The sequence below is a fragment of the Suncus etruscus genome, chromosome 6 (genome assembly GCF_024139225.1).
Source record: "Suncus etruscus isolate mSunEtr1 chromosome 6, mSunEtr1.pri.cur, whole genome shotgun sequence".
NCBI classification, from domain to species: domain Eukaryota; kingdom Metazoa; phylum Chordata; class Mammalia; order Eulipotyphla; family Soricidae; genus Suncus; species Suncus etruscus.
This window is the reverse complement of record NC_064853.1, coordinates 16,427,072-16,452,359: the sequence shown is the minus strand read 5'-3', so window position 1 is coordinate 16,452,359 and position 25,288 is coordinate 16,427,072. Positions and strand designations below refer to the sequence as shown.

At 41.6% G+C, this 25,288-nt stretch overlaps 1 protein-coding gene and 1 non-coding gene across 2 annotated transcripts in view; one reads left to right on the top strand and one right to left on the bottom strand.

Annotated features, from left to right (window-relative positions):
- Positions 1 to 25,288, top strand: part of PATJ (PATJ crumbs cell polarity complex component) — a 367,443-nt gene that overhangs the window by 45,275 nt on the left and 296,880 nt on the right. The window contains exons 10-14 of the mRNA XM_049774382.1: positions 2,904 to 2,995; positions 6,992 to 7,133; positions 10,545 to 10,691; positions 17,370 to 17,446; positions 19,915 to 19,971. Of these exons, the coding sequence (XP_049630339.1) occupies positions 2,904 to 2,995; positions 6,992 to 7,133; positions 10,545 to 10,691; positions 17,370 to 17,446; positions 19,915 to 19,971 (515 nt within the window). The remainder of the gene's footprint in view (positions 1 to 2,903; positions 2,996 to 6,991; positions 7,134 to 10,544; positions 10,692 to 17,369; positions 17,447 to 19,914; positions 19,972 to 25,288) is intronic.
- LOC126012624 (small nucleolar RNA SNORA51) lies at positions 14,800 to 14,933 on the bottom strand. The gene has a single exon (XR_007497074.1). It is a non-coding gene; the product is annotated as a small nucleolar RNA SNORA51 (small nucleolar RNA).

The following is a 25,288-nucleotide window of genomic DNA, read 5'->3' as shown; positions in this document are numbered from 1 at the left end:
CTCCTGGCTTGGGGGACCATATGGGACGCCGGGGGATCGAACCGCGGTCCGTCTCCTAGGCTAGCGCAGGTAAGGCAGGCACCTTACCTCGAGCGCCACCGCCCGGCCCCACATTATCTTTTTGAGGTCATCTTGTAAACCAAACAATATATAATATGCAGAGTAAAATGAAAGTGAATAGCAGACTTTAGAGAATCTGAAGTTTATACTGATGAATAAAAAGATCATTTCACGAGATCAGAGAGATCATACAGTGGGTAGAGTGTTTGCCTTGCATGCCTTGATTTGGGTTCAATCCCCAGCATCCCATATGGTCCCCCAAGCCCATCATGAGTGATTCCTGAGTGCAGAGCCAGGGGTAACCCCTGAATTTGACCAAGCATGGACTCCAAATTAATAAAAATAGTAATAAAAGTAAGATACATGTGTTTTTTTAGCACATATCTTTTTAAAATAATTTTTACTTTATGCATTGGACTTTTTAGAGGTTTCTTTTTTGTTGTTTGTTTCTAGAAAGGTTAGAAATTTTAATATAAGTTTATTTAGAGAAGTAGATTTTAAAGCCTATCATTTTTTTTAAATTGTTTTCAGTGCTTAAGACTTTATTCCTGGCTCTGTACTTGGGAATTCTTTCCTGACAGGTCTCAGAGGACCCCGTATGTTAGGGATGGAATGCGGACCAGTTGTGTGCAAGGCAAATATCTTACCAATTATAATATCTCTCTGGCCCCCCCTTTATGGATAAATGAAATGCTTTTGTGCAAAGAAACAAGAAAATCTTTTTTATGTGATAGATGGAATCGGACGTAGGGAAATAGAGAATTCACCAAGAAATACTGGGGTTAAAACTAGGGAAGAAGGGGACCAGAGTGGTGGTACAAGGTATAAGACATCTGCTTTGTCCACACTAGCCTAGGACGGACCGTGGTTTGATCCCCCGGTGTCCCATATGGTCCCCCAAGCTAGGAGCAACTTCTGAGTGCATAGCCAGGAGTAACCCCTGAGCGTCACTGGGTGTGCCCCCCCCCCAAAAAAAAATAGGGAAGAAGGGCTTTTAATAGAGACATAATTGGCTAGAAAAAGAAATTACATAAAGGAAGAAAATCATGAAAGCACTTGGTATTTGCTGGAAGATCCAGAATTTCATGCTGAACCTTGATCTTGTTGAAAGGATGACAGCAGAAGTAAAAGTGAAATGTCTGGGGCAGATTAGAGTAGTCCTGAATGGGACCAGTGGGAATAAAGCACTGGGAATCCATGGCCTTTTGTTGTTGTTGTTTTGGTTTTTCGGCCACACCCAATGATGCTCAGGGGTTACTCCTGGCTATATGCTCAGAAATAGCTCCTGGCTTGGGGGACCATATAGGATGCCGGGGGATTGAACTGTGGTCTGTCCTAGGCTAGTGTGGGCAAGGCAGACACCTTACCACTTGTGCCAACGCTATGGTCCCAGCCCCCCCCCCTTTTTTTTAAATAAAAAATAAGTTATTTTGTTTCTTTGTTTTTGGAGGGGCCACACTCAGCAATACTCAGGGCTTGCCTCTGGCTCTGTGCTCAGGGATCACTACTAACAGTGTTAGGGGACCATCTGGGATGCCAGGGATAGAACCCCAGCTGACAACATGCCATGTAAATGCTCTACCTGCTGTATTATCATTCCAGTCCTAATTTACATTTTTTAAATAAAAAAATAGAAATGTAGAATCAGTTACAATTTTTTATTTTTCAATTTTCCTTTCAGTCTTCTCCTTGAGTTATTTTCCCAATCACAATTATTTAAAAAAAAACAAGGGGCCGGGCGGTGGCGCTAAAGGTAAGGTGCCTGCCTTGCCTGCGCTAGCCTTGGACGGACCGCGGTTCGATCCCCCGGTGTCCCATATGGTCCCCCAAGCCAGGAGCAACTTCTGAGCGCATAGCCAGGAGTAACCCCTGAGCGTTACCGGGTGTGGCCCAAAAACCAAAAAAAAAAAAAAAACCCACAAAACTATGGGGCCAGAGTGATAGCAGAGGATAGGGCATTTGCTTTGCATGCAGTCATCTTGGGTTCATTTCTCAGCATCCCATTTGGTCCCCTGAGCCTGTCAGGAGTAATTTCTGAATTCAGAGCCAGGAGTGAGCCTTGAGCACTGCCAAATGTGGTCCCCAAACCAAAAAACAAACAAACAGACAAAAATATGCTTTTAGGTTCATGTTTGCTGTCATATAAATGTTTTGTTTTGTTGGTTTTTTAGGCCAAACCCAATGATGCTCAGGGGTTACTCTTGATTAGCGCTCAGAAATCGCTCATGGCTTGGGGGACCATATGGGACGCCTGGGGGTCAAACAGTGGTCTGTCCTAGGCTAGAGCGAGAAAGGCAGAGACGCCTTATGCCTTGGGCACCGCTCTGGCCCCATAAATGTTTTCTTTTGAAAATTAAAGGTTATTTCATGCGACTGGGAAAACTTGCTTTTCAAGACCTTGCATTCTTTCCACTCATGTGTTTGGGAAATTCACACAAGCAGTGAACTAAATATTGCAGGAAAAACTGCTAAGACACTTGTCACGGTGCTAAGACAAAGATAATTTATGCCAAGTCAGGGGTGAGAAGGGAGATGACCAGGAGAAAGGGCCAGATTCAGCTGAGCTCTCTGGATCTCACCTTACACTGGCCTGATTTTTATCAAGTTCCCATCACTGATTTTTCTTGTTCCAGAAGAGTAGTCATCCATCAAATCATTTTGAATTCGGGTCACTTGTGATGGTGACAGTTTGAAATAGTCCATCAATTTCTCTGCTTGTGTTCAAAATAGTATTTGTCAAGCCTGGAGTCAGCCCTTTCGCTAATTAACCTCTTGATATGAATTTTGCAATCAAGGCCTAATTAGAGCTTTCTTCCCTTTTCCATATGCTCCATGCACCTTAGGGGAAGCTTCAGGGATTTATGTGAAAAGTATAATACCTGGCAGTGCTGCATTCCACAATGGCCAAATTCAAACGAATGACAAAATAATTGCTGTAAGTAACTGATCTCTATTTTGGAATGGAACCTCGTTGAGGGAGGGGGGAGTTCTTTTTTTTATCGTATGTATGGGAGGAGAATGACTTATTGTCTCATAAGGGTTTTTGTTTTGTTTTGTTTTTGCTACTACTCGAATCCCATTCTGCATTGGTGAGGGATGGGTTGAAGGCTGGGAGGATGAAGGGGAGGGTTGCTCCTGAGGCAGTGCTCAGGGGGCCATGTAGTGCTGGGAATTGAAAATGGTCCTCCTGCAATGCCAAGCTTGTGGTCTAGCCTATTGAGTTCTCTCTCTGGTACCTGTCAAAGTTGTTTTTAATATCTTTATTTAAATATCTTGATTACAAATATGATTGTAGTTGGGTTTCAGTCATGTAAAGAATACTCCCCTTCACTGGTACAACATTCCCACCACCAATGTCCCAAATCTCCCTCCTCCACACTCCACCCTCACCTGTACTCCAAACAGGCTTTCCACTTCCCTCGTTCATTCACATTGTTATGATAGATCTCAGTGTAGTTATTTCTCTAACTGCACTCACCACTCTTTGTGGTGAGTGTCATGTCCTGACCTAGACCTTCCAGCCCTCCTCGCTTTTTTTCTGAGAATTATTGCAAAAAATGTCTTTTATTTTTCTTAAAATCCATAGATGAGTGAGACCATTCTGTGTCTATCTCTATCCCTCTGACTTATTTCACTCAGCATAATAGATTCCATGTACATCCATATATAGAAAACTTTTATAACTTCATCTCTACTGATGGCTGCATATTATTCCATTGTGTATATGTACTACAGTTTCTTTAGCCATTCATCTGTTGCAGGGCATCTTGGTAGTTTCCAGAGTCTGGCTATTGTAAATAGCATGGCAATGAGTATAGGTGTGAGGAAGGAATTTTTGTATTGTATTTTGTGTTCCTAGGGTATATCCCTAGGAATGGTATAGCTGGATTATATGGGAGTTCAATTTTCAAGTTTTGAAGGAATCTCCATATCGCTTTCCATAAAGGTTGGACTAGACAGCATTCCCACCAGCAGTGAAAAAAGAGTTCCTTTTTCTCCACATCCCCGTCAGCACTGCTTGTTCTCATTCTATGCGATGTGCTTTGTTTCTTGGTAGAGTGACATCTAATTAGTTTGGCTACAACAGTCCTATTTTCCCTTTACTATCTGTAAAGAAAAGTTGTTAACATGTTAGTCAGGGAGGAAGATGTTTGCTATATACAAATATTTATATACATATTCTATATTCACAAATTTATTTGAAAGGCATGTGTAGCTTTCTTCTAAACAGCACTTTTTTTCTTTTCTTTTTTTTTTTAAAAAACAACATTTTCTTTTTTTGGGGGGGGGGTTTGGGTTTTGGGGCCACACCCGGCGGTGCTCAGGGGTTACTCCCGGCTATCTGCTCAGAAATAGCTCCTGGCAGGCACGGGGGACCATATGGGACACCGGGATTCGAACCAACCACCTTTGGTCCTGGATCGGCTGCTTGCAGGCAAACGCCGCTGTACTATCTCTCTGGGCCCAAAACAACACTTTCAAAGCACTTCTTTTTGCTGAATTCATTCACTTTACATTTCATTAATATATATGGTTTGGATCTTCTTTTTATAAAAAATACCTTTGGAATGAAGCAGGCAGGGGAGGGTAGGTAGGAGGGAAGAGGGTATCTGGGAAGGTGAGAGGGAAATTGTAGATATTGGTGACAGGAAATGAGCACCGGTGAAGGTTGTACATTGTCTGACTGTAACTCAATACTGAACAACTTTATCTGTGGAAAAAAAAACTCTGTAGGATGAACAACCTTGTAACTACAGTGTTTAAATTAAAAAAATTAAAAAGCTTTAATAAAGAAAATTAAAAAAAAAGCTTTCTGTGCAGTTAAGCGTTTCTTTTGGAGGGGTTGTTTTCTTTTAAAATAAATTTATTTATTTAAAGAAAATTCATCACATAGTTGACCTAGTTGATCATAACACTAATTTGTGGGGGCCAGGACATGGATGATGGACCATACCTGGAGGGACTCTGGGGTTATTACTGGCTCTGACCTCAGGGTTTATACCTGGCACTGCTTGGGGTACCATATACATTACCAGTGCCAAGTATTTACTGGGGCCATCCACAGGCAAGACAAGTGCTTTAAGCCCCTGTCCTATTTCTGTGGACTTCTACCGAGAGTAGATTTTGAGGTCATACAAAATCAAAACATTTGGGGCCCGAGTGGTGGCGCAGTGGTAGAGCATTTGCCTTGCACATAGCTGACCTCAGACAGACCTCCATTCAATCCCCCGGCATCCCATATGGTCCCCCAAGCCAAGAGCGATTTCTGAGTGCATAGCCAGGAGTAACCCCTGAGCATCACTGGGTGTGGCTCAAAAACCAAAACCAAAACAGAACAAAACAAGAAAACCAAAATCAAAACATTTGAAATATATTATCATTATAATTAACTGGTTTTGTTTGGGGGTCACACCTGGCGATTCTCAGGCGTGAATCACACATAACTGGCTCTACACTCAGGAATCTCCTGACATTGCTCCAGGGACCCTATGGGATGCCAGAGATCAAAACTGGGTTGGCTGAATGCAAAGCAAGTTCCCTACCTACTGTACTATCACTCCAGCCTCGAAATTTGATATATCTGAGAACATAATTATCTTTGTTACCGTATCAGGCTGGTCTTTTTCCCATTTAATAGAAATTAACTGTCCATACATATACACATTTAATTTAATGAGTTTTTATCAAAACTAATATTGGTTAGCATAATTGAAAGCTTCTGGTTTGTTTTGCAGATGGAAGGGTGGGGGAGACCCCTTTCATCACCCTTGGCTTTCACATTGTTGGGCTCAGGGAATGTCTGGTGACTTGCAGAGTGTGGAGATCAGCAAAGGCAACCAGAAGCTTTGGAGAAAATATGGGAGGCTAAAGCAATGTCTTGTCTGGCTTGACTAAATTAGTAAGACTCCTGTCTTGTCCAGACTCTTTCACAACTCCAGGAGAGCTAGTGGAGAGAGATCAGTGGGTTTCAACTAGAAAGCAGCACATCATAATGCTAAGATAAAGAGATGAAAAATTGGATGACTTCTTCAATTTTGATAATAATGGACTCTTCTAATCTGTCTTCAGAGCTATGCAACATAATTTATCTTTTATAGCACTCTGAATTTTTAATAGCATCAGAGGATAATTTCCTTATCTCTCCCAGGATGTTTCTTAAAATATAAGATCTAGGAGTTTCAGTTTGAATCTGGTTTTTGTGTTTTTGAGAAGTCTGTCAGCTTATTCACTTTACTAGTTTTGTATTTTCTTTTCTTTCTTTCTTTCTTTTTTTTTTTTTTTTTTTTGGTCTGTTTCTTGAGCCATACCTATGGTGTGTGCTGCTCAGGGGTTACTCCTGGCTTTGTACTCATTACTACTACTACAACTCCTCCTCCTACTACTACTATTACTAATTCTTCTCCTCTTCCTCCTCTTTCTTCTCCTCCTCTTCCTCCACCTTCTTTCCTCCTCCCACTCTTCTTCCTCCTTCTCTTCCTCCTCTTCCCCTCCTCTTCACCCTCCTCTTCCCATTTCTCCTCTTCCCCCTTCTCTTCCTCCTCTTCCCCTCCTCCTCCCTCCTCTTCCCACTCCTCTTCCCTCTTTTCTTCCTTCTTTTACCCTCCTCCTCCTCCTCCCACCATCACATCTAGCAGTGCTCAGAGATTACTCCTGGCTCTGAGCTCAGAAATTACTCCTGGCAGCTCAGGGGATCATATGGGATGCCAGGGGTCAAACCTGGGTCAGCCATGGGCAAGGCAAATGCCCTACCTGCTGTGTTATCACTCCAGCTTCTAGTTTTGCACTCTTATTCCAAAATACTTCTTAAGTAATATAAGTAATATAAATTATTGGAGGATAAAGGAATCATTTTATTTTTATTCTACCTGGCGAGAATTAATACGAATGGCTAAGTTGAAATATCATTTTTAATTTTGTCTTGATCTTTTAGGTGGATGGCGTGAATATTCAGGGCTTTGCCAACCAAGATGTTGTGGAAGTTTTACGCAATGCAGGGCAAGTGGTTCATCTCACCCTCGTTCGAAGAAAGGCTCCATTTTCTGCCCCTCCACCAGAGCAGCCTACAGACAAAGGTAACTAATTCCTTTGCCTCTTTGCCTGATTCTCAGACAGTTGACATTGGGAGGAGCAGCTCATTGATAGAAGGAGCTCAGGACAGAATTGATGGAAAGAACCAGCTGGTGAGCGACCACTTTGGGAACTTTTCCTTCACTCCTCTCCCCATGTGCCTGTCCAAATATTCTGTCAGGAAGCATGACACACATCAAGTGCTTAGAACTTCTCCATCTTAGGAGGGAGATCATTTTCTCCTCAGGCTTCCAACTTTCATGACTCACAGGTGAAGCAGTTTTGACACCTTTTGTTCCAGAGACTCCCATTTGTCTAATGCTTTGACATTTTGAAAACCCGAGTTTTCACATCACCTTTCCTGATGCGCTGAATGTCCAGCCTTCTCAATTTGCTTTTCTAAAATGTAGGGAGAGAAAAAAAAACATTCTTTTTTTTTTTTTTTTGGTTTTTGGGCCACACCCGGTGACGCTCAGGGGTTACTCCTGGCTATGCGCTCAGAAGTCACTCCTGGCTTGGGGGACCATATGAGACGCCAGGGGATCGAACCGCGGTCCGTCCAAGGCTAGCGCAGGCAAGGCAGGCACCTTACCTCTAGCCACCGCCCAGACCCGTCAAAGAATATTTGTTATTTTTGGTGAGCCAAAGGGTAAAATTTAATTATACAACAAACACCTAATCGCTACAAAGCAATTTTTAGTTATCACTTTACAAAGAGATCTGCAACAATTTGACCATCATGAGATTACATGCTAAGTTGGAAATGAATGGCTAAGGATATAACTAGTAAGAAATAATTTCATTGGTCCCCTTCTCTGAAGATGTGTATTTGGTTTTTGTTTGTTTGTTTGTTTGTTTGTTTTGGGGTCACACCCGGCACCGCTCGGGTTACTCCTGGCTTTACGCTCAGAAAGCGCTCCTGGCAGGCTCGGGGGACCATATGAGATGCCGGGATTCAAACCACCGTCCTTCTGCATGCAAGGCAAATGCCTTACCTTCACGCTATCTCTCCAGCCCCCCTCCTTCTCTGAAGATGTAATAATAATCATGCACAGATTTGTTTTCAACTGCTATTGGTTTTTATTTAAATTGAAATATTTTTTTGTTTGTTTTGGGGCCACATCTGGTAGTGCTCAGAGGTTACTCCTGCTTCTGTACTCAGAAATCACTCCTGGCAAACTTGGGGGACTATATGGGATGCTGGGGATTGAACCTGGGTCCATCTAGGGTTTGCAGCTTGCAAGGCAAACACCCTACCATTATGCCATCACTCCGACCCCAAATTGGAATATTTTTAAGTTTTATGTGCAATTGGAAGCTCTCTCTGCTGTGAGCCAACTTTCCTGTTAACTACAGAATATGTATACAATTTTAAATGGTCTAAGGCAGACTCACTCTTCAAGCCTGTATTCTCCTTGAATATATCTATTTCCCTTGCTTGTGTGTTTTTTACCTGCCTGTTTCTGCTCTGGAGAAGCCCGGGTTTTCTCTTTCTCTACCCTCACATCTTTCCAAATAAGTTTTAATAAAAACTAGCATGCTGGGGCCAGAGAGATAGCATGGAGGTAAGGCATTTGCCTTGCATGCAGAAGGTCGGTAGTTCAAATCCCGACATCCCATATGGTCCCCCGAGCCTGGCGGGAGCGATTCCTAAGTAAGTATACAGCCAAGAGAAACTCCTGAGCGCTGCCGGGGGTGACCCAAAAACCAAAAAAAAAAAAAAAAAAAAAACCAAAAAAACAACAACAAGAACTATAAAAACTAGCTTGCTCCCCCCCCAAATAAATGAATTAATTAAATTTATGTTAATGGCCTAAAGAGTATATATTGTACTAAAACTCTCGATTGACCTTAAAAGGCTTCCATAAATATTTGTCTCAGTGGAATGGTTTTTAATAGCTCAAAAGAGCCCTTGGCTCCTCTCTCCCACCTCCCTCCCTCTCTTTCTGCCTTTCTTCTTCCCTCCCTTCCTTTTTTCTCCCTCTCTTCCTCTTCCCTCCCTCCCACTCCCTCTTCCCTCCCTCCCTCCTTTCCTTCCTTCCTTCCTTCCTTCCTTCCTTCCTTCCTTCCTTCCTTCCTTCCTTCCTTCCTTCCTTCCTTCCTTCCTTCCTTCCTTCCTTCCTTCCTTCCTTCCTTCCTTCCTTCCTTCCTTCCTTCCTAAAAAGAAGAAAACAAAAAAAAAGAGCCCTTGGGGGTCAGAGAATTAGCACGATTGTGGGGTGTTTGCCTTGCATGTGGCTGACCAGGGAGGGACCCAGTTAGATTCTGGCATCCCATATGGTCCCCAGCCTCTGCCAGGGGCAATTTCTGAGTGCAGAACCAGGAGTGACCCCTGAATGCCGCTTGGTGTGGCCCCCAAAACAAAAATCAATCAATAAAATATTTAAAACTTCTTTTAAATAATTAAAAAATGAGCCCTTGCTCTTCACCAGTGCACATTTCCTGCCACCAAAATGAGACTCTTTTCAATCTTATTTCTTTCCAGGGGCTTCTCTCCTCCCATCCTAGTTTCATGTCATGAGCCTCATTTGTGTGATTTTTACATGTCCCCCATTAAAACAAGTCCTATATAGTTTAACAGTCTCATGTTAAGGGCTGGAGAGAGAATGCAAGAAGGGAATAATAGCCACCAGCAACACTCAGGAGTGACCCTGAGTATACCAGGGACAGAACTTGGGTCAGTCATGTGGCCACATGCAAAGAAGCACCCTGATTTTTGGTTTTGTTTTCTTTCACTATGCCCAGTGGTGCTCAGGAATGACTCCTGGTTCTGCACTCAAGGACACTCTGGGGATTGCCAAGGATCAAGCCCTGGTCTGTTACATACAAGGCAAGCTCCTTACCTACTGAGCCCTGCTCTGGCCCTCATATGGCATTTTATTTTATTTTTATTTTTGTTTCTTAGGCCACATCAGTGGTGCTCAGGGCTTCTTCCTAGCTCTGAACTCAGGGATTACTCCTGGTGGTGCTCAGGGGACCATATGGGATGCCAGGGACTGAACACAGGTCAGCTACATAAAGCAGCTACTTATCTGGTTTACTTACACCATCTGACATTTTTTTTTTTTAAAGTTTTTTTTTTTTTTTTTTTTTGGTTTTTGGGTCACACCCGGCTGTGCTCAGGAGTTACTCCTGGCTGTCTGCTCAGAAATAGCTCCTGGCAGGCACGGGGGACCATATGGGACACCGGGATTCGAACCAACTACCTTTGGTCCTGGATGGGCTGCTTGCAAGGCAAACACCGCTGTGCTATCTCTCCGGGCCCACCATCTGACATTTTAAAAGGAGAAATCCTGTGCTCATGACCAGTGATCTTTGTGAGGGAATTGTGCAGTGGGAGAACACAAGTGAAACAAGCCGATTCAAATATGGTCTCTTCACTGCTGGAAAAATCAAACAAGCAGTTCTTCCTATAGGGAGTGCTACTGAACCTCTGAAGACACCAACCCTCTTTCTGGGTGGAGCAGTGGAGACAGAAACTAACCTGGATGCTGAGGATGAGGAGATGGAAGACAAAATGGACAGTCTGAACATGGAAAGTCACTCTGCAGTAGAGAAACCAGGTAGGCACCAAGGATTGGATTAAAGCCTTCTAAGTGATTTAACTTTCTCTGGGTCTTTTTGTTGTTGTTGTTTTGTTTTGTTTTTCCCCCTGCCCATACCCCTGGCTCAGCCTCCCCTTAACTTTCTCAATTGTGAACCATATGTGTAATTAGTGTGATGAAGAATATTAGAACATTTTCATATCTTTTTTTTTTTTTTTTTTTTGGTTTTTGGGTCACATCCAGCAGTGCTCAGGAGTTACTCCTGGCTCCATGCTCAGAAATCACTCCTGGCAGGCACGGGGGACCATATGGGATGCCGGGATTTGAACCACCGTCCTTCTGCATGAAAGGCAAACACCTACCTCCATGCTATCTCTCCAGCCCCACATCTTTAATTTTTAACTAGTACTGGTGATCTGCAATCCTGTTAATAGAGATTTGGGCAGACAGTTTCTATCTACACACACACACACACACACACACACACACACACACACACACACACACACACACACAAAATAAAAAACTAAACAAACAACAATAAAAATAAAAACAGTGATAGCCTCTCTTTCTAGGTAAACTCACTTAAAAAAATTTCTTGGGGGCTGGGCGGTGGCGCTAAAGGTAAGGTGCCTGCGCTACCTTGGAAGGACCGCGGTTCAATCCCCCGGTGTCCCATATGGTCCCCCAAGCCAGGAGCAACTTCTGAGCAGACAGCCAGGAATAACCCCTGAGTGTTACCGGGTGTGGCCCAAAAACCAAAAAAAAAAAAAAAAAAAAATGGGGCCGGAGAGATAGCATGGAGGTAAGGCGTTTGCCTTTCATGCAGGAGGTCATTGGTTCGAATCCCGGCATCCCATATGGTCCCCCGTGCCTGCCAGGAGCAATTTCTGAGCCTGGAGCCAGGAATAACCCCTGAGCACTGCCGGGTGTGACCCAAAAACCACAAAAAAAAAAAAAAATTTCTTGGGAGGCCACACATGGTGGGGCTCAGGGGGTACTCCTGGTTCTGTGCTCAGAAATTGCTCCTGTTAGGCTCAGGGGATCATATGAGATGCCGGGGATCAAACCCAGGTTGCAAAGCAAATGCCCTACCGCTGGACTATCACTCCGGCCTTCCCATTTTTTTTTTTCTTTTGGTTTTTGGTCCACACATGGCAGTGCTCAGGAATCTCTCCTAGCAGGCTTAGGAGACCATATGGGATGCTTAGGCATTGAATCTGGGTCTGCTGCGGACAAGGTAAGCAATCTGTTCACTATTTTATCCCTCTGGCCCTAAAAAACTTTAATGATTTGAATCTAGAACAATAGCACAGCAGAAAGGGCTTTTGCCTTGTACACAGTCTACCAGATTTGATCCCTGACATTCCATATGATCCCCAAAGAGCCAGGAATTTAGTCTGGCCCCAAAACTAAAAAAATAAATCATTGGTGATCATTTGGGTCACATGCTTACCATCGTGCTGCTTATGGTTTTGATGTTCTCTGTCACTTTGCCAACATCAAAGTGTCCCAGACCCCTGACGATATGACAAGAAGATGTTTTTAATATCAGCATCTTAACATTTGCAGCAGCTGGGAACCAAGCATGCTGTGGTTCTCAGTCCTTGTTCAATTGTATTCATTTTGACTGTGTTTTTATTTGGATATGATAATGATTTCTTGTTCCCATCATCCTTTGGGACTTCTGGCTACATAAGTTGGATGTGACCAGTGATGGCTCTGCATGCCAAGCCTTTTACATTTAGCAGTGTCTCCTTCTCATCGTAAAGCTTAATCAGGTGTATATTTGGATGTTTCAGCAAATTACCAGGTAGCTAGATGCGTGTTGTTTTCTTTTTAATTGCTGTTCTGATTTGTCCTTTTCCACTGGATCCCTCCTTTACTCTCTGTTCTGTAATCAGATTGACTAGTAATCCCCTCAGCTTCTCCCTGAAAAGGACTCAGGAAGTCCTGACATTCTGACAGCAGTGGAGTGTGAATGCTTGTCCACATTGCAAGGAAGTGTCAGCCCAAAATCTTTGATGCTTGGATTGTCCTTTCTTGTTTGTTTTGTTTGGGGGTCACACTTAAGTGATGGTCAGGAGTTACTCCTGGCTCTGTGCTCCTGGCATTGCTTGGGGGAGCCATATGGGATGCAGAGAATTGAACCCTATCTGTTGTACTATTATTACTCCTGCCCCATGCCTTTTCTTCCTTCCTTCCTTCCTTCCTTCCTTCCTTCCTTCCTTCCTTCCTTCCTTCCTTCCTTCCTTCCTTCCTTCCTTCCTTCCTTCCTTCCTTCCTTCCTTCCTTCCTTCCTTCCTTCCTCTCCTTTCTTTCTTCCTTTCTTTTTCTTTTTTCTTTCTTTCTCATTCGTTCCTTTCTTTCTTGCTTTTTCTTTTTTTTTTTTTTTTTTTTTTTTTTTTTTTTTTTTTTTTTGGTTTTTCGGGCCACACCCGTTTGATGCTCAGGGGTTACTCCTGGCTACGCGCTCAGAAATTGCCCCTGGCTTGGGGGGACCATATGGGACGCCGGGGGATTGAACCGAGGTCCTTCCTTGGCTAGCGCTTGCAAGGCAGACACCTTACCTCTAGCGCCACCTCACCGGCCCCTCTTGCTTTTTCTTTTTCTTGTTTTTTCTTTCTTTTTTCTTTTTCTCTTTCCTTTCTTTTTTCTTTCTTTCTTTCTTTCTTCCTTCTTTTTTCTTTCTTTTTTCTTTTTCTCCTTTCTTTTTTCTCTTTTTCTTTCTCTTTTGTTCTTCCTTTCTTTTTCTTTCTTTCTTTTTTCTTCCTTCCTTCCTTTCTTGCCTTTTTCTTTCTTTTTCCTTCTCTCTTTTCTTTCTTTTTTCTTTTTTCTCTCTTTATCTTCCTCTCCTTTCTTTTTTGCTTTCTTTATTCTCTTCCTTCCTTTCTTTATTCTTTCTTTCTCTTTCTTCCTTCCTTTCTTTTTTCTTTCTCTCTTTTCTTTCTTTCTCGTTCTCTTTTCTTTTTCTCTCTTTTTCTTTCTCTTTCCTTTTTTCTTTCTTTCTTTCTTTCTTTCTTTCTTTCTCTTTCTTCCTTTCTTCTTTCTTTCTTTTTCTTTTTTCTTTCTTTCACTTTTGTTCTTCCTCTTTCTTGCTTGCTTTTTCTTTCTCTCTTTTCTTTCTTTCTCTCTTTCCTTTCTTTTTTGCTTTCTTTATTCTCTTTCTTCCTTCCTTCCTTTCTTCATTCTCTTTCTTTCTCTTCCTTCCTTTCTTCTTTCTTATTTCTTTCTCTTTTCTTTCTCTCTTTTTTCTTTTTCTCCTTTCTTTTTTTCTTTTTTCTTTCTCTCCTTTCTTTTTTCTTTTTCTTTCTTTTTCTTTTGTTCTTCCTTCCTTTCTTTCTTTTTTCGTTCTCTCTCTTTACTTTCTCTCTTTTCTTTTTTTCTTTCTTTCTCTCTTTCCTTTCTTTTTTGCTTTCTTTATTCTCTTTCTTCCTTCCTTTCTTTATTCTCTTTCTTTCTTTCTTTTCTTTCTTTTTCTTTTTTTCAATTATTTTTTTGTTTGTCTGGGATTATACCAGGCTGTATGTGGGTGTTACTCCTGGCTCTTTGCTCAGGGATCACTCCTGATGGTCTCAACACTATGTAGGGTTCTGGAGATTGAACTGGTGGGGTTGGCTGCATGCCCAACAAGGACCTTTTCTGCTGGACTAGCACTCTAGTCTTTGTACTCTCAGGTAAGAATGACCTGAGGAAGGAAATGAAGTTCTTATATTGGTTAAGTGTTCCTATAATTTGGATCTTCATCTGTTTTGCTTTTTTGTTTTGTTTTGGTTTTGGTTTTGGTGTTTAGGCTATGCCTGGCTTGCTGTGGGGGCTTACTCCTTATTTGTGCTCAGGAATCACTCCTGTTGGTGCTCAGGGGACTATATGGGGTGCTCAGGATTGAACCTGTGTGCCTTACCTAATATTATGTCTTCACCCTTTTTTTTTTGAGGAGGGGGGTCTCACTTGGAGGTGCTTGAGGTGTGTGGGTGCTAATTCTGGCTCAGTATCTTAGGGTTGTTCCCCCTCATGCTCAGGGAAACTTGGAGTTTCCCGCAGGCAAGGCAGCCTCTTTTGTTCTTTTTCACCCATGCCTATCTCAATTAATTTCTGCTATTTAAGTTTGAGTGAATATGTATTTTTTTGTCCCCCCGCATTCACAATACAGACCAGGCAAAGGGCCTGGGTTAAGGTGTATATGGGTGCATTTACTGTACCTTCTCTTTCTGTACAGTCAGTGTAAAAAACACAGCCTGTAGTAAGCATTGCGAGGCGTGAATATGTATTTTTAAGCTTACAAGTTAGATAAAAATCTCCCAGCTACTATGAAATGAGCTGTCTCTTTGACATTAAATACTTATTTTAACTTTTTATGTTTGCATTCTTATTGAGGGAAATTATTTTGGTAAGGTTAAGGATTAAGCTGCTAAAAACAAGCTAGTTTCTACTTTTTGATTTTTAACCTCTGTACTATACTTTTCCGTTTGTTTGTTTGTTTGGGGGCTATACCCAGCAGTGCTCAGGGTACTTCTGGCTCTATGATCAGGAATTACTCCTGGCAGGCTCAGGGAACATATGGAATAGCGGGGATCAAATTCTGGTCAGTGGCATGCAAGGCAAATGCCCTACCTACTGTGCTAAGAGTCTGCCCTACACACTGTCGTATTGTTCTGGTTCAAAGAATTAGATATTTTTGTTGTTGTTGTTTTGTCTTGGGACCACACCAGGCAATGCTCAGGGATTACCCCCTGTACTATACTGTAACACTCACAGCTGCTTTTATTGTATTGTAGAAGGTAAAAAAAAAAAAAATGATTAGGGACTTTGGTGATAGCAAAAGGGTTAGAGTGCAAGATATCCAACCTGGGTTTCTTCCCTGTCACTATAAGACTGGAAACAATCCTAGAGACTCTAAGCTTCAGTATAACTCAGGATACTCCTGAAAATCGCTAAAATGGCTTTGGATGTGTGAAATATCATGTTGATTTTTGGGGGGAGGAGAGCCCCACTTAGTGGTGTTTCAGGACTATCCCTGGCTCTGTGCTGGGAATCCCATTCATGGTGGTGCTTGGGAACCATATGTTGTTCTGGAGATTGAACAGAGGCTGACTGTTTGCAAGGCATGGGCCTTAACCCCAATAGTCTCTCCAGCTCAATGATAGGTTTTAAGCTTACAGTTAAACAATATATCACATATTTTCTTCACATTCTTTTCCCAAAGAAGAAGCTGCTTCCTGGAAGAGGTTAAACTTGCACGATGATAGAATCAAGTGTCTTATGAAAATGTCATCACGAGTAGGTGCGAATTTGCAGAGCTCACCAAAAAAGATATTTTGTTTTTAATAGGATCTTTGGTTATCCATTGAATGTAATCTAGCCTGACAGTTAATATAGTTATTTCATGGATATTCCTTTATAAATCTAGTCATTTAAATTCTTGAGTGTTCATTAGTCCTAGTCTCTTGATTTCTGAGGTTAGCCTGTTTAACTTAATGATTTGTATTATTTAATTAAGCATTATATGCATCCAAGATGAGCTCAAGTCTGGAAGAGCTGATACTGCAAGTTGCATTTGATTTTAGGCAGATGGCTATGTCAGTCGTGAGAGTTGTAAGTGTTCTGTAACATATTCATTCTTCGGACTAGATAAAAATTTCCCCTTAAACTTACACGTACAAATTACAGAGTTTTTATTTATTTATTGCTACTATTTGGACATAAATGGAAAGGATACTTTGGGGACTTTTTGTCTATTAGGCATTATTCAGCCTAGAAATTTTGCACAGAGCTGGCTAAGATCTTATGGGGCACAGACAGGACATTTAGATTTATCTTAACTCGTTAAAATCATCTTATTTTTATGATCAGAGAGACAGTAGAGTGGTGAACTTGCTTGCCTTGCATGTAGCTAACCCACATTTGATTCATAGTTTCCTCATATGGTCTCCTAAGCATCACCAGGAGTGTTCTCTGGGCACAGAGCCAGGAGTAAGCCCTGAGAACTGCCAGGCAGGAGTCCCCTTCCCTGAGCCATCCTCCCCAATTGCTTACCTATGCGATAGAAAAAGAAAAATATAAAGTATCACCAAGTAGCTACAAAAGCTCAAATAAGCTAAAGTTTTGTTATATATATGTAAATATATATACATAATATATATATACATATTACTCTGTTATATTGCGCCCAGGCAACTCATTAGTTTTATTAGATCAAACAAGCCTTTATATCTGCTTAAGTAAAAAGTTGGCTTGTTACTAGTTAAGTTTTTATTTTCCTGTAGGTATGGAAGGGACAACTTTGAAGTGATTATTAGCATTTACAAAAATTTACAATAAATCTTAACATATTATAAAGCAAAGCCAGATGAATTTTATATGGGAACTACAGTTTGCTTCCATGTAAGCTGTATATAATTCAAATTTTATTTATAAGTTACCACTTCCTCTTCCTTTCAAATACTTTTTAACAGCAAAAGCCCCATCATAATTTGGACACAACTGGCCTTGACGTTACATATTATAGGACATTAGTCTGATATGTCATCTCTGATTTAGTTTACCTGGTAGATGTAAGTTAATGCATTTTCCTTTCATTCATTTCCCTTTTTTATTTACTGAAACTATGCTGATATTGAAGAATTTAATGAGCGAAATATGTTTGGGCCATAGTAGCTGCAGTTTTTTATTTTATTTTGTTTTCTTTTAATCCAGAAAGAGTCCCAGACACTCCAGAAAATGAGCTGAAATCCAGATGGGAAAACATATTGAGCCATGATTATGAAGTAATGGTATGTTCGAATCTCCTAATCACAAACATTCATGTCTCATTTCATGTCAGGCACCAAACCCACTAGTTGAAAGAAATAGTAGTTGTCTTGCTTTTTCTTTCTCCCTTCCTGCCTTTTTCCCTTACTAGACCAATCCATCAAGGCCAGTGATTTATTTTTTCAATTTAAGCAATAAGAATAATTAAGGTCTTCACTGAGCTTCTGTTTCTGAAACACAAGTTTCAAGTATACAGTTAGCTCACTTGGTGTCTGCTGCCACCATTAGAATCAACAATACACAGGGAAAAAAATGTTTAGAAGAACCAGAAAGCTTGCCTTTAAATTTATTACCTGTATCAGCTGCTTAAAATTGCTGGCATTTTTATGATTGCTTTTATGATCTGTTTGTTTTATTGTAGTCTGAAAGGGCTGTGGATATTAGTCCTATGTTTCACAAAGAATCTTAGCAGTTTTATGAGAAAAATGAAAGAATGATTATCAAATGTATTTGGAAGAACAGGAAGTCATTTAAGTTAGGCCCAAGTTTATAGTGCCCATGGCCTATTAGTCTTCCTTTTACCTGCTATTAGGTTCATTGAGGTAAGGGATTGATTACCTCTCCCCAGGTGAATCCACATGAAAGCAGACAACTATGTTCAGCAAAGCCTTAGCAGAGTGGTCCCTAAATACGTTAGTAATAAAATACTCTTGGATTTCTATGGTCATTTTTATCTTTTTTTTTTTTTTTTTTTTTTTTTTAAACATATGGCTGCCATTAGTATTTGTTAACTGGTGGAGAATCTGTTTTGTTCTGCTTGGTTCAGAATAGAAAGTCACTCTCCATAACCAGAAATCTTTGAGTGTCCTTAAGATGAGTCAGAACTCAGAGCAGCCTACACTTTTCTGTCCTGGCTAATTGGGTATTTGCACAGCTTCTCTCTGGGATTGTTGCTGCTTTATTTCAATGCTGTGGTGACATTGGGCTTATCCCTTCCTACTGCCTGGCCCTTTCTACTGCCCACAGTGTTTTTTTTGTTTGTTTTTTTTTTGTTTTGTTTTGTTTTGTTTTTTTTTTTGGTTTTTGGATCACACCCGGCGCTCAGGGGTTACTCCTGGCTGTCTGCTCAGAAATAGCTCCTGGCAGGCACGGGGGACCATATGGGACACCGGGATTCGAACCAACCACCTTTGGTCCTGGATCGGCTGCTTGCAAGGCAAACGCCGCTCTGCTATCTCTCCGGGCCCCTGCCCACAGTGGTTTTACCAAAGTAATTTTGCAAAGCAGTACTTATAAACAGCCAGTTTCTCAATGAGATTTTTTGAGTTCAAGAAAAGCATAGCAATAGGCTTTTTTGTTTTTGTTTTGTTTTTGATTTTCGGCCACACCAGGCAGTGCTCAAGGGTTACTCCTAGATCTGTGATCAAAATCGCTCCTGGCAGGCTCTGGGGACCATAATGGATGGCGGGGATCAAACCCGGTCAGTCCCGGGTTGGTTGCATGCAAGGCTAACACCCTACTACTGCGCTATCGCTCCGGCCCATATTGGTATGCTTTTAAGAGTGGCTCAACATAAGGGACAAAATTTGGAGTGTGAAATTTAAAGTGCCAATGTAACCCATTATGGGTCGCAACTTTTTGTTTTGAAGATGAGGAGCAGAAAAGAGAAGGCAGGCAGCTCAAGGGAAAGCCTACATATTCTCCCATGTCCCTATTGCAGTTGCTTCCATAATACACTGCAATGCAGTCCTCTTGAAAACTTTGGATGGTGCTTTAACATCCCCCCATTTTGCCATGAACTCCCCCCATTTAATTAACAATTTACAGATGCATGTATTCACTGCCAGTATTTGCTTGCAAGGGACTCACTGCAGGAAATACTCCCCTTCGAAATGAACAATAGTTTCAGGCCAGGACCAGAAGTTTTAGTTCACCGTGAGCTTTCTCCTAAGCATGGCCTAAGTCTGTGTCCTTGTCAGCTCTTTCCCCTACGAAAACGGTTGAGCTCCTGCAGAAAGTCACATGCTTCGGGTTTTCCCGGCTTGTCTGACTTCACTGATCTTGCAAACGTTGCTAGAAGGGCTAAAATGAGGAGTGAAAATGAGCATACTTTTGGTTTTTGTCAAAAGTATAACAATTTTATGGTTTCGATGTCATGGAAGATTACATTAAAATTTTAGGCATCATGGTTTTTTAAAAATAGGATATGTAATTGTCCATCCCCTTCTGGCTCAACTTTTGAATAATTTAGGGGAAAATAACCCAAGGTTTCTGGGGGAGAATAATAATAATAAAAGAAAGCAAACAGTCCTTCAATTTTATATTGTGGGTAAAAACTTATTGTGAATAAAAATACAAAAAGGAGATTAGGATACAGGTCAGGTGGTTTTATAAACATGGGTTTTACAGATTTTTTATTTTTTCAAATAACTTAGGAAAAAGTAGTTCCACTTTGACAAGTATTGGAAATCTTTTTTTCTTGTAAATTTAGGTTGCAACTTTGGACACGCAAGTTGCTGATGATGCTGAATTACAGAGATATTCCAAGGTAAGCAATATTTTTTTTTAAAACATCACCTTGTTATTTGAAAAGAAAAAAGTTGCTTTCAAGTTTTGTCAAAGAAACAAAATCAGTGCGGTCACATGAGGTTTTCAGAATGTATTTTCAGATCTTTTCTGGAAAGCTGGTCGTTTCTCTAATAGGTAAGCAGTAGTTGAGGGCTGCCTCTTCCGGGAAAGAATGTGGTCTGCACCAGAAGACCAGAATTGGTTTCTGGGCCCACTTTTATTTTTGTTTATTTTGTCTTTAACCCACACCTTTTTTTTTTCCCAGCCCCCTCCCATCTTTAACCCACACCTTGTGGTGTTCAGGAGTTACTCTTGGTTCTGTGCTCAGGAATTACTCCAGGCAAAAGAGATTTGCAGGGATTATATGTGTTGGTGGGAATTGAACCTGGTTGAGGAGTGCAAGGCAAACACCCTACTCATGGTACTATCACTCTAGCCCCAGCTGTGGGCATGTTAAAGGCAGATTATGGTTCCTGTAGCCCCAACAAGAGTAATGCCTGAGCACAGAGCCAAAAGAAAGCCCTGAACACTGCCACAGTGTGGTTCCCAAACAACAACAAAAGCAATAAAAAATTTTAAATTGTTTTATTGAAATTTTGTTGTAGTAAAATGACCTCATTTTGTGTGTTGGAAGCAAAGCAGCCATGATTGCATTTTTTCCTCTTCCTGGTCAGTTGTGTCGTTTGTACATTCATGTGTTTGTGTTGGTGCCATGGAGGTGTGTGAGAGATGACATCATCACGCATAATTTCCTCCTTTTTAGATTGATTTCTTCATTCTCAATATTCACAGATTATTACTTTAATTTGATAAACTAAATTCTAAATAAACAAGCAAGAAAACCTACTTTAAAATTGGAAGTCTAATGGCCAGAGAGAGTAAGTATTGCAGGTACTTGCAGCCTTGTATGAGGCTGGCTGACCTGGGTTCAATTCCCAGCATCCCATATGTATGTACCCTTGAGCCTGGCAAGAGTGACTACTGAATGCAGGTCGAGGAATGATCCCTTTGTGATCCCAAAACCTGAATAAATAAATAATTAATAATAATACTAAAAAATGAAACCTTAGTTCTTTTTTCACAACCGGCAGTGCTCAGGGGTTACTCCTGGCTCTAAGCTCGTGAATCACTACTATCAGTGACCATATGCTGTGCCAGGGATCACGTCTGGGGACAGCCACATGAAAGGCAAGCGCCTTCCCCACCTTGCTATCTCTCTGGTCCTTCCTTAGCTTTGTGATTAGAGAATCATGTTTCCTAGTTCTCGCTGTTGTCCAGAAGGTTCTGGCTATCTTTATTCATTTAATTTGTCTTTTTTTTTTTTTTAGCCAAACCTGGCAGTTCTCAAAGTTTACTAAAGATTTGGGGGACTGGGGCCAGAGAGATAACTGGGGGTAAGCCATTTGCCTTGCATGCAGAAGGACGGTGGTTCAAATCCCCTGAGCCTGCCAGGATTGATTTCTGAGCATAGAGCCAGGAGTAACCCCTGAGCCTCCTGGGTGTGACCCAAAAAACAAAACAAAAGAAAATTGGGGGGCTATATTGGGGTGCCCTGCATCAAGCCCAGTTCTACTGTGTGCAAGGCAAATGGTTTACCGGCTACACTTTCACTCTGGCCCCTGCTTATTTATATGCTCAGACATTACTCCAGGCTCTGTGCTCAGGCATCACTTCTGGAAGTTTAAGGCTGAGGTATGAGGTGTGGGGGATTGTCCTGCTGCCTGTGCTGTCTCATACTTCCTCCCTCCCACTCACCCCTGCTTTCTTGGTCTCATTTGCTCTCCATTGTGACTAAATCACACAATCGTCATACTTCTTTGCGTTGCATTGCCTCATATCCCTGACTTGTCAGATCAGGATCTTAAAAATCCCTCTGCTCATTAACTTTGGCGATTTAAATAAGAACCCCTTATAGGAGCTGCAGCAAAAGCACAGCAGTAGAGAGTTTGCCTTACACTCAGCCGACCCAGGGCAGACCCAGGTTTGATTCCTGGCATACCATATGGTCCGCTGAGCCTGGCAGGAGTGATTTCTGAGCGCAGAGTCAGAATAACCCTTGAGTGCCACAGGGTTTGGCCCAAAAACCAAGAGAAAGAATGAGAGAGAGAGAGAGAGAGAGAGAGAGAGAGAGAGAGAGAGAGAGAGAGAAAGAGAAAGAGACACTTTATAAAGCATATTGAACAAACATCAAAAAAGTATGGCATAAGGTGTAGTGAAAGGATCAAACACCATGATGAACTCTCCCTACTCCCATTACTGTATTACTTCCTGCTTCCTGCCTGAGAATGTTGAATACTGAATGGGTGGGCAGCTGAGAACAAATGAAACTGTTGATTTATTTCATTTTCAGTGCAGCAAGAATAGGTAATTAGCCAGTCCCACTCCTGTGACTGAACCTGAATCAGTGTAGCCTGTGGTCCCAGCCACTCCTCTGGACTCAGGTTTTGATCCCCAACTAGTAGTAAGTGGAATTCTTCAGATCAGCAGATTCCTTTAGCATCCTTTCTGGTTTATTTGTTTGGCGTCATTGAAGCTGGAGTATGTGTTTGGGTCGCAGTTTAAGTTTCTATGGGGAGCAAGTATTGTTTGTATTATAATACACTAGGGGGGAAATTCAGGAAGGGCAAAAGCCCTGTTCTCTGGCAGGCAAGAGATGCTCTCTGTGACTCTCTGCTTTGCCTCACTGCTCTAGTCTGAGCATGATAATGAGCTGATGATTCCACCAAGAGAGTCAACCCTGTGGGTAGAGCAAGATGAACAAGGAACCAGGCAATAGGAATCAGTTCTTCTGTTGATTCTGACTGATTCTTATCAGTCAGCAAATCTTTGAAAAACATACAGACTCCTTTTTATATGTAGAAATGATTAAGACTATTTGCTTATGTTTCTCAGTCTTCTTTCTTTTCCCTTTGATTTTTGGGGCACACACAGTAGTATTCGGGGATTATCCCTGAGCTCAGGGATCACTCCTAGAAAGACTTGGGGTCTAAATGGGGTGCTAACAAGCACCATACTCACTGTACTGGTAGTAGCCCCTTTTCCAGTGATCTTTTTTATTAAAAATGTCAATTCTCAATTGACCTTTCCAAGCCAAGCAAAGAAAGATTGATAGATATTCAAGGGGCCCAACCTTCCCACTTCTACAGGTTCCAAGCTACATGCAAGTGACTTCACTGGACAGAACTGGGAAGTGGTTCAAGGTGGCATTTCATGGCATTTAATAGTCTGTGACACCAAGACCATTAAATCCCTGATGCAGTGCTAGAAGCAACTAACCAAGTCAGCTGTTTCACCTGGCTTCTTCCATTTTTCACCCTTGGGTATTCTCTTGAGATTTTAGGTTGAATTTCAACCATAAAACTATTAACATGTCAATTTGAGACTACAGATGAAATGTAGTAAGAGCCATGAGAAAGAGATGAATTTAAAAAATTTACTATCTTTTATTTTGTTTTGTTTTGGTTTAGGGGCCATCCTTGGTAGTAGTCAAGGTTTACCCCCGGCTATGACTCAGGGACCACTCCTGGCAGTTCTCAGAGGACTAGATGGGGTGTTAGGGATAGAATCTGGGTCTGGCATCTGCAAGGCAAGTGCCTTGTTCACTTGTACAATCTCTCTGGTTTCTTCTTTCTCTTTCTTTCTTTCTTTCTTTCTTTCTTTCTTTCTTTCTTTCTTTCTTTCTTTCTTTCTTTCTTTCTTTCTTTCTTTCTTTCTTTCTTTCTTTCTTTCTTTCTTTCTTTCTTTCTTTCTTTCTTTCTTTCTTTTTTTCTTTCTTTCTTTCTTTCTTTCTTCCTTCCTTCCTTCCTTCCTTCCTTCCTTCCTTCCTTCCTTCCTTCCTTCCTTCCTTCCTTCCTTCCTTCCTTCCTTTCTTTCTTCTTTCTTTCTTTTTTCTTTTTTTTCTATTTTCACTTAAATGTAACATTACATCACTTAGTTTTCAACAACCGTCATCCTCAATGACTGACTTAAAAATTCAAGCATTGAATTCATCAAAAGATTTGTACAAGAACTAAATAAGCTGCTTTTGTCAGTGGGCTTCATCGTTCACTGGAGATGGCCTGTGGGGTCCTCAGCTGTCTCTGTCCTCTCTGTCTCTGTCATGTTTGCTTTAGTAACAGGGACAGGAGGAAAGTCAGTGGAGACAGATGAGCCAACTCAGGACAGAGTCATTTTTCTAAGAGTTTTCTCTCTAAATCTGTTTCTCTACCCCTTTTCCTCCTTGTTTTCTTCTTGTGGTCTTACCCCCTTGTCCTCATCCCTTGTCTTTTGTCCTGTCCCCATGTGCCCTTACACACACATTTGTGAAGATTTCTACCTAGGACTTCCTTGAAATATTTGGGTCCTGGTTAAGAAATGCTGCTCTAAAGAGTTCTTTCCCTGGAGGAAATAGCTCTCGGAAATAGCACTACTTCTAGGTCACTGCAGTGAGAAAGTGGCAGCAAAAAAGATAAAAATCACGGGGCCCTTTGCAGACTAGCTATCTTCACCTTCCATTTGGGTTTTTCTTTGTTTTTGTTTTGGGAGAATCACACCCAGTGATGATCAGGTTTACTCCTGGCTCTGCACTCAGAAATTACTCCTGGTAGTGTTCAGGTGGCCATATGGGATGCCATGGAAGGAACCTGGGTCAGTTGTCTGCAAGGCAAATGTACTACCTACTGTACTATTGCTCCAACCCCTTATCTTTCATTTTGAGTGCCAGGACACCTTCCCCCCAGAGAGGAGTGAGGTGTGTTTCCAAGGGTCTGTGATAACTTAATTATCAGAAAATGTGCTTGATGGCTGGGGGGACCCAGAGAAGATAGTACAGTGGGTAGGGTTCGGGCATTGCATGCATCTGACTTGGGTTCAATCCCCTGCTTCCTATATGGTACCCCAAGTACTGCCAGGAATAATTCCTGTCTACAGAGCCAGGAGTAACCCCTGAGTATTGCTGGGTATGGCTTAAAACAAAAACAAAACAAAAAGAAAATGTTCCCTGGACCCAAGTCTCTGCTGGAGTCATGGTTCAAGTCATCAGGAGTTAGCTCAACTTTGCCACTTCACATTTGTCTATGTATCTATATTAAGATCAAAATGAGCCCCAAAGGGAATCTGAAGCCCATCTGTGGAATTCTTCAGATTCAGCAGAGGACAAAAGGGAGTTGGTTAAGTCAAAGATAAGAGATCCAGAGAGGAAGAAAAAGAAGGAAAAGAGTTATAACACACAAACGCAGATACGTCTTCTCTTAGGGGAGTTTTTTTCAGAGCATGGATATAAATATGGGTGGGCAGGTAGGAGGAGGGTGGGACTTTTA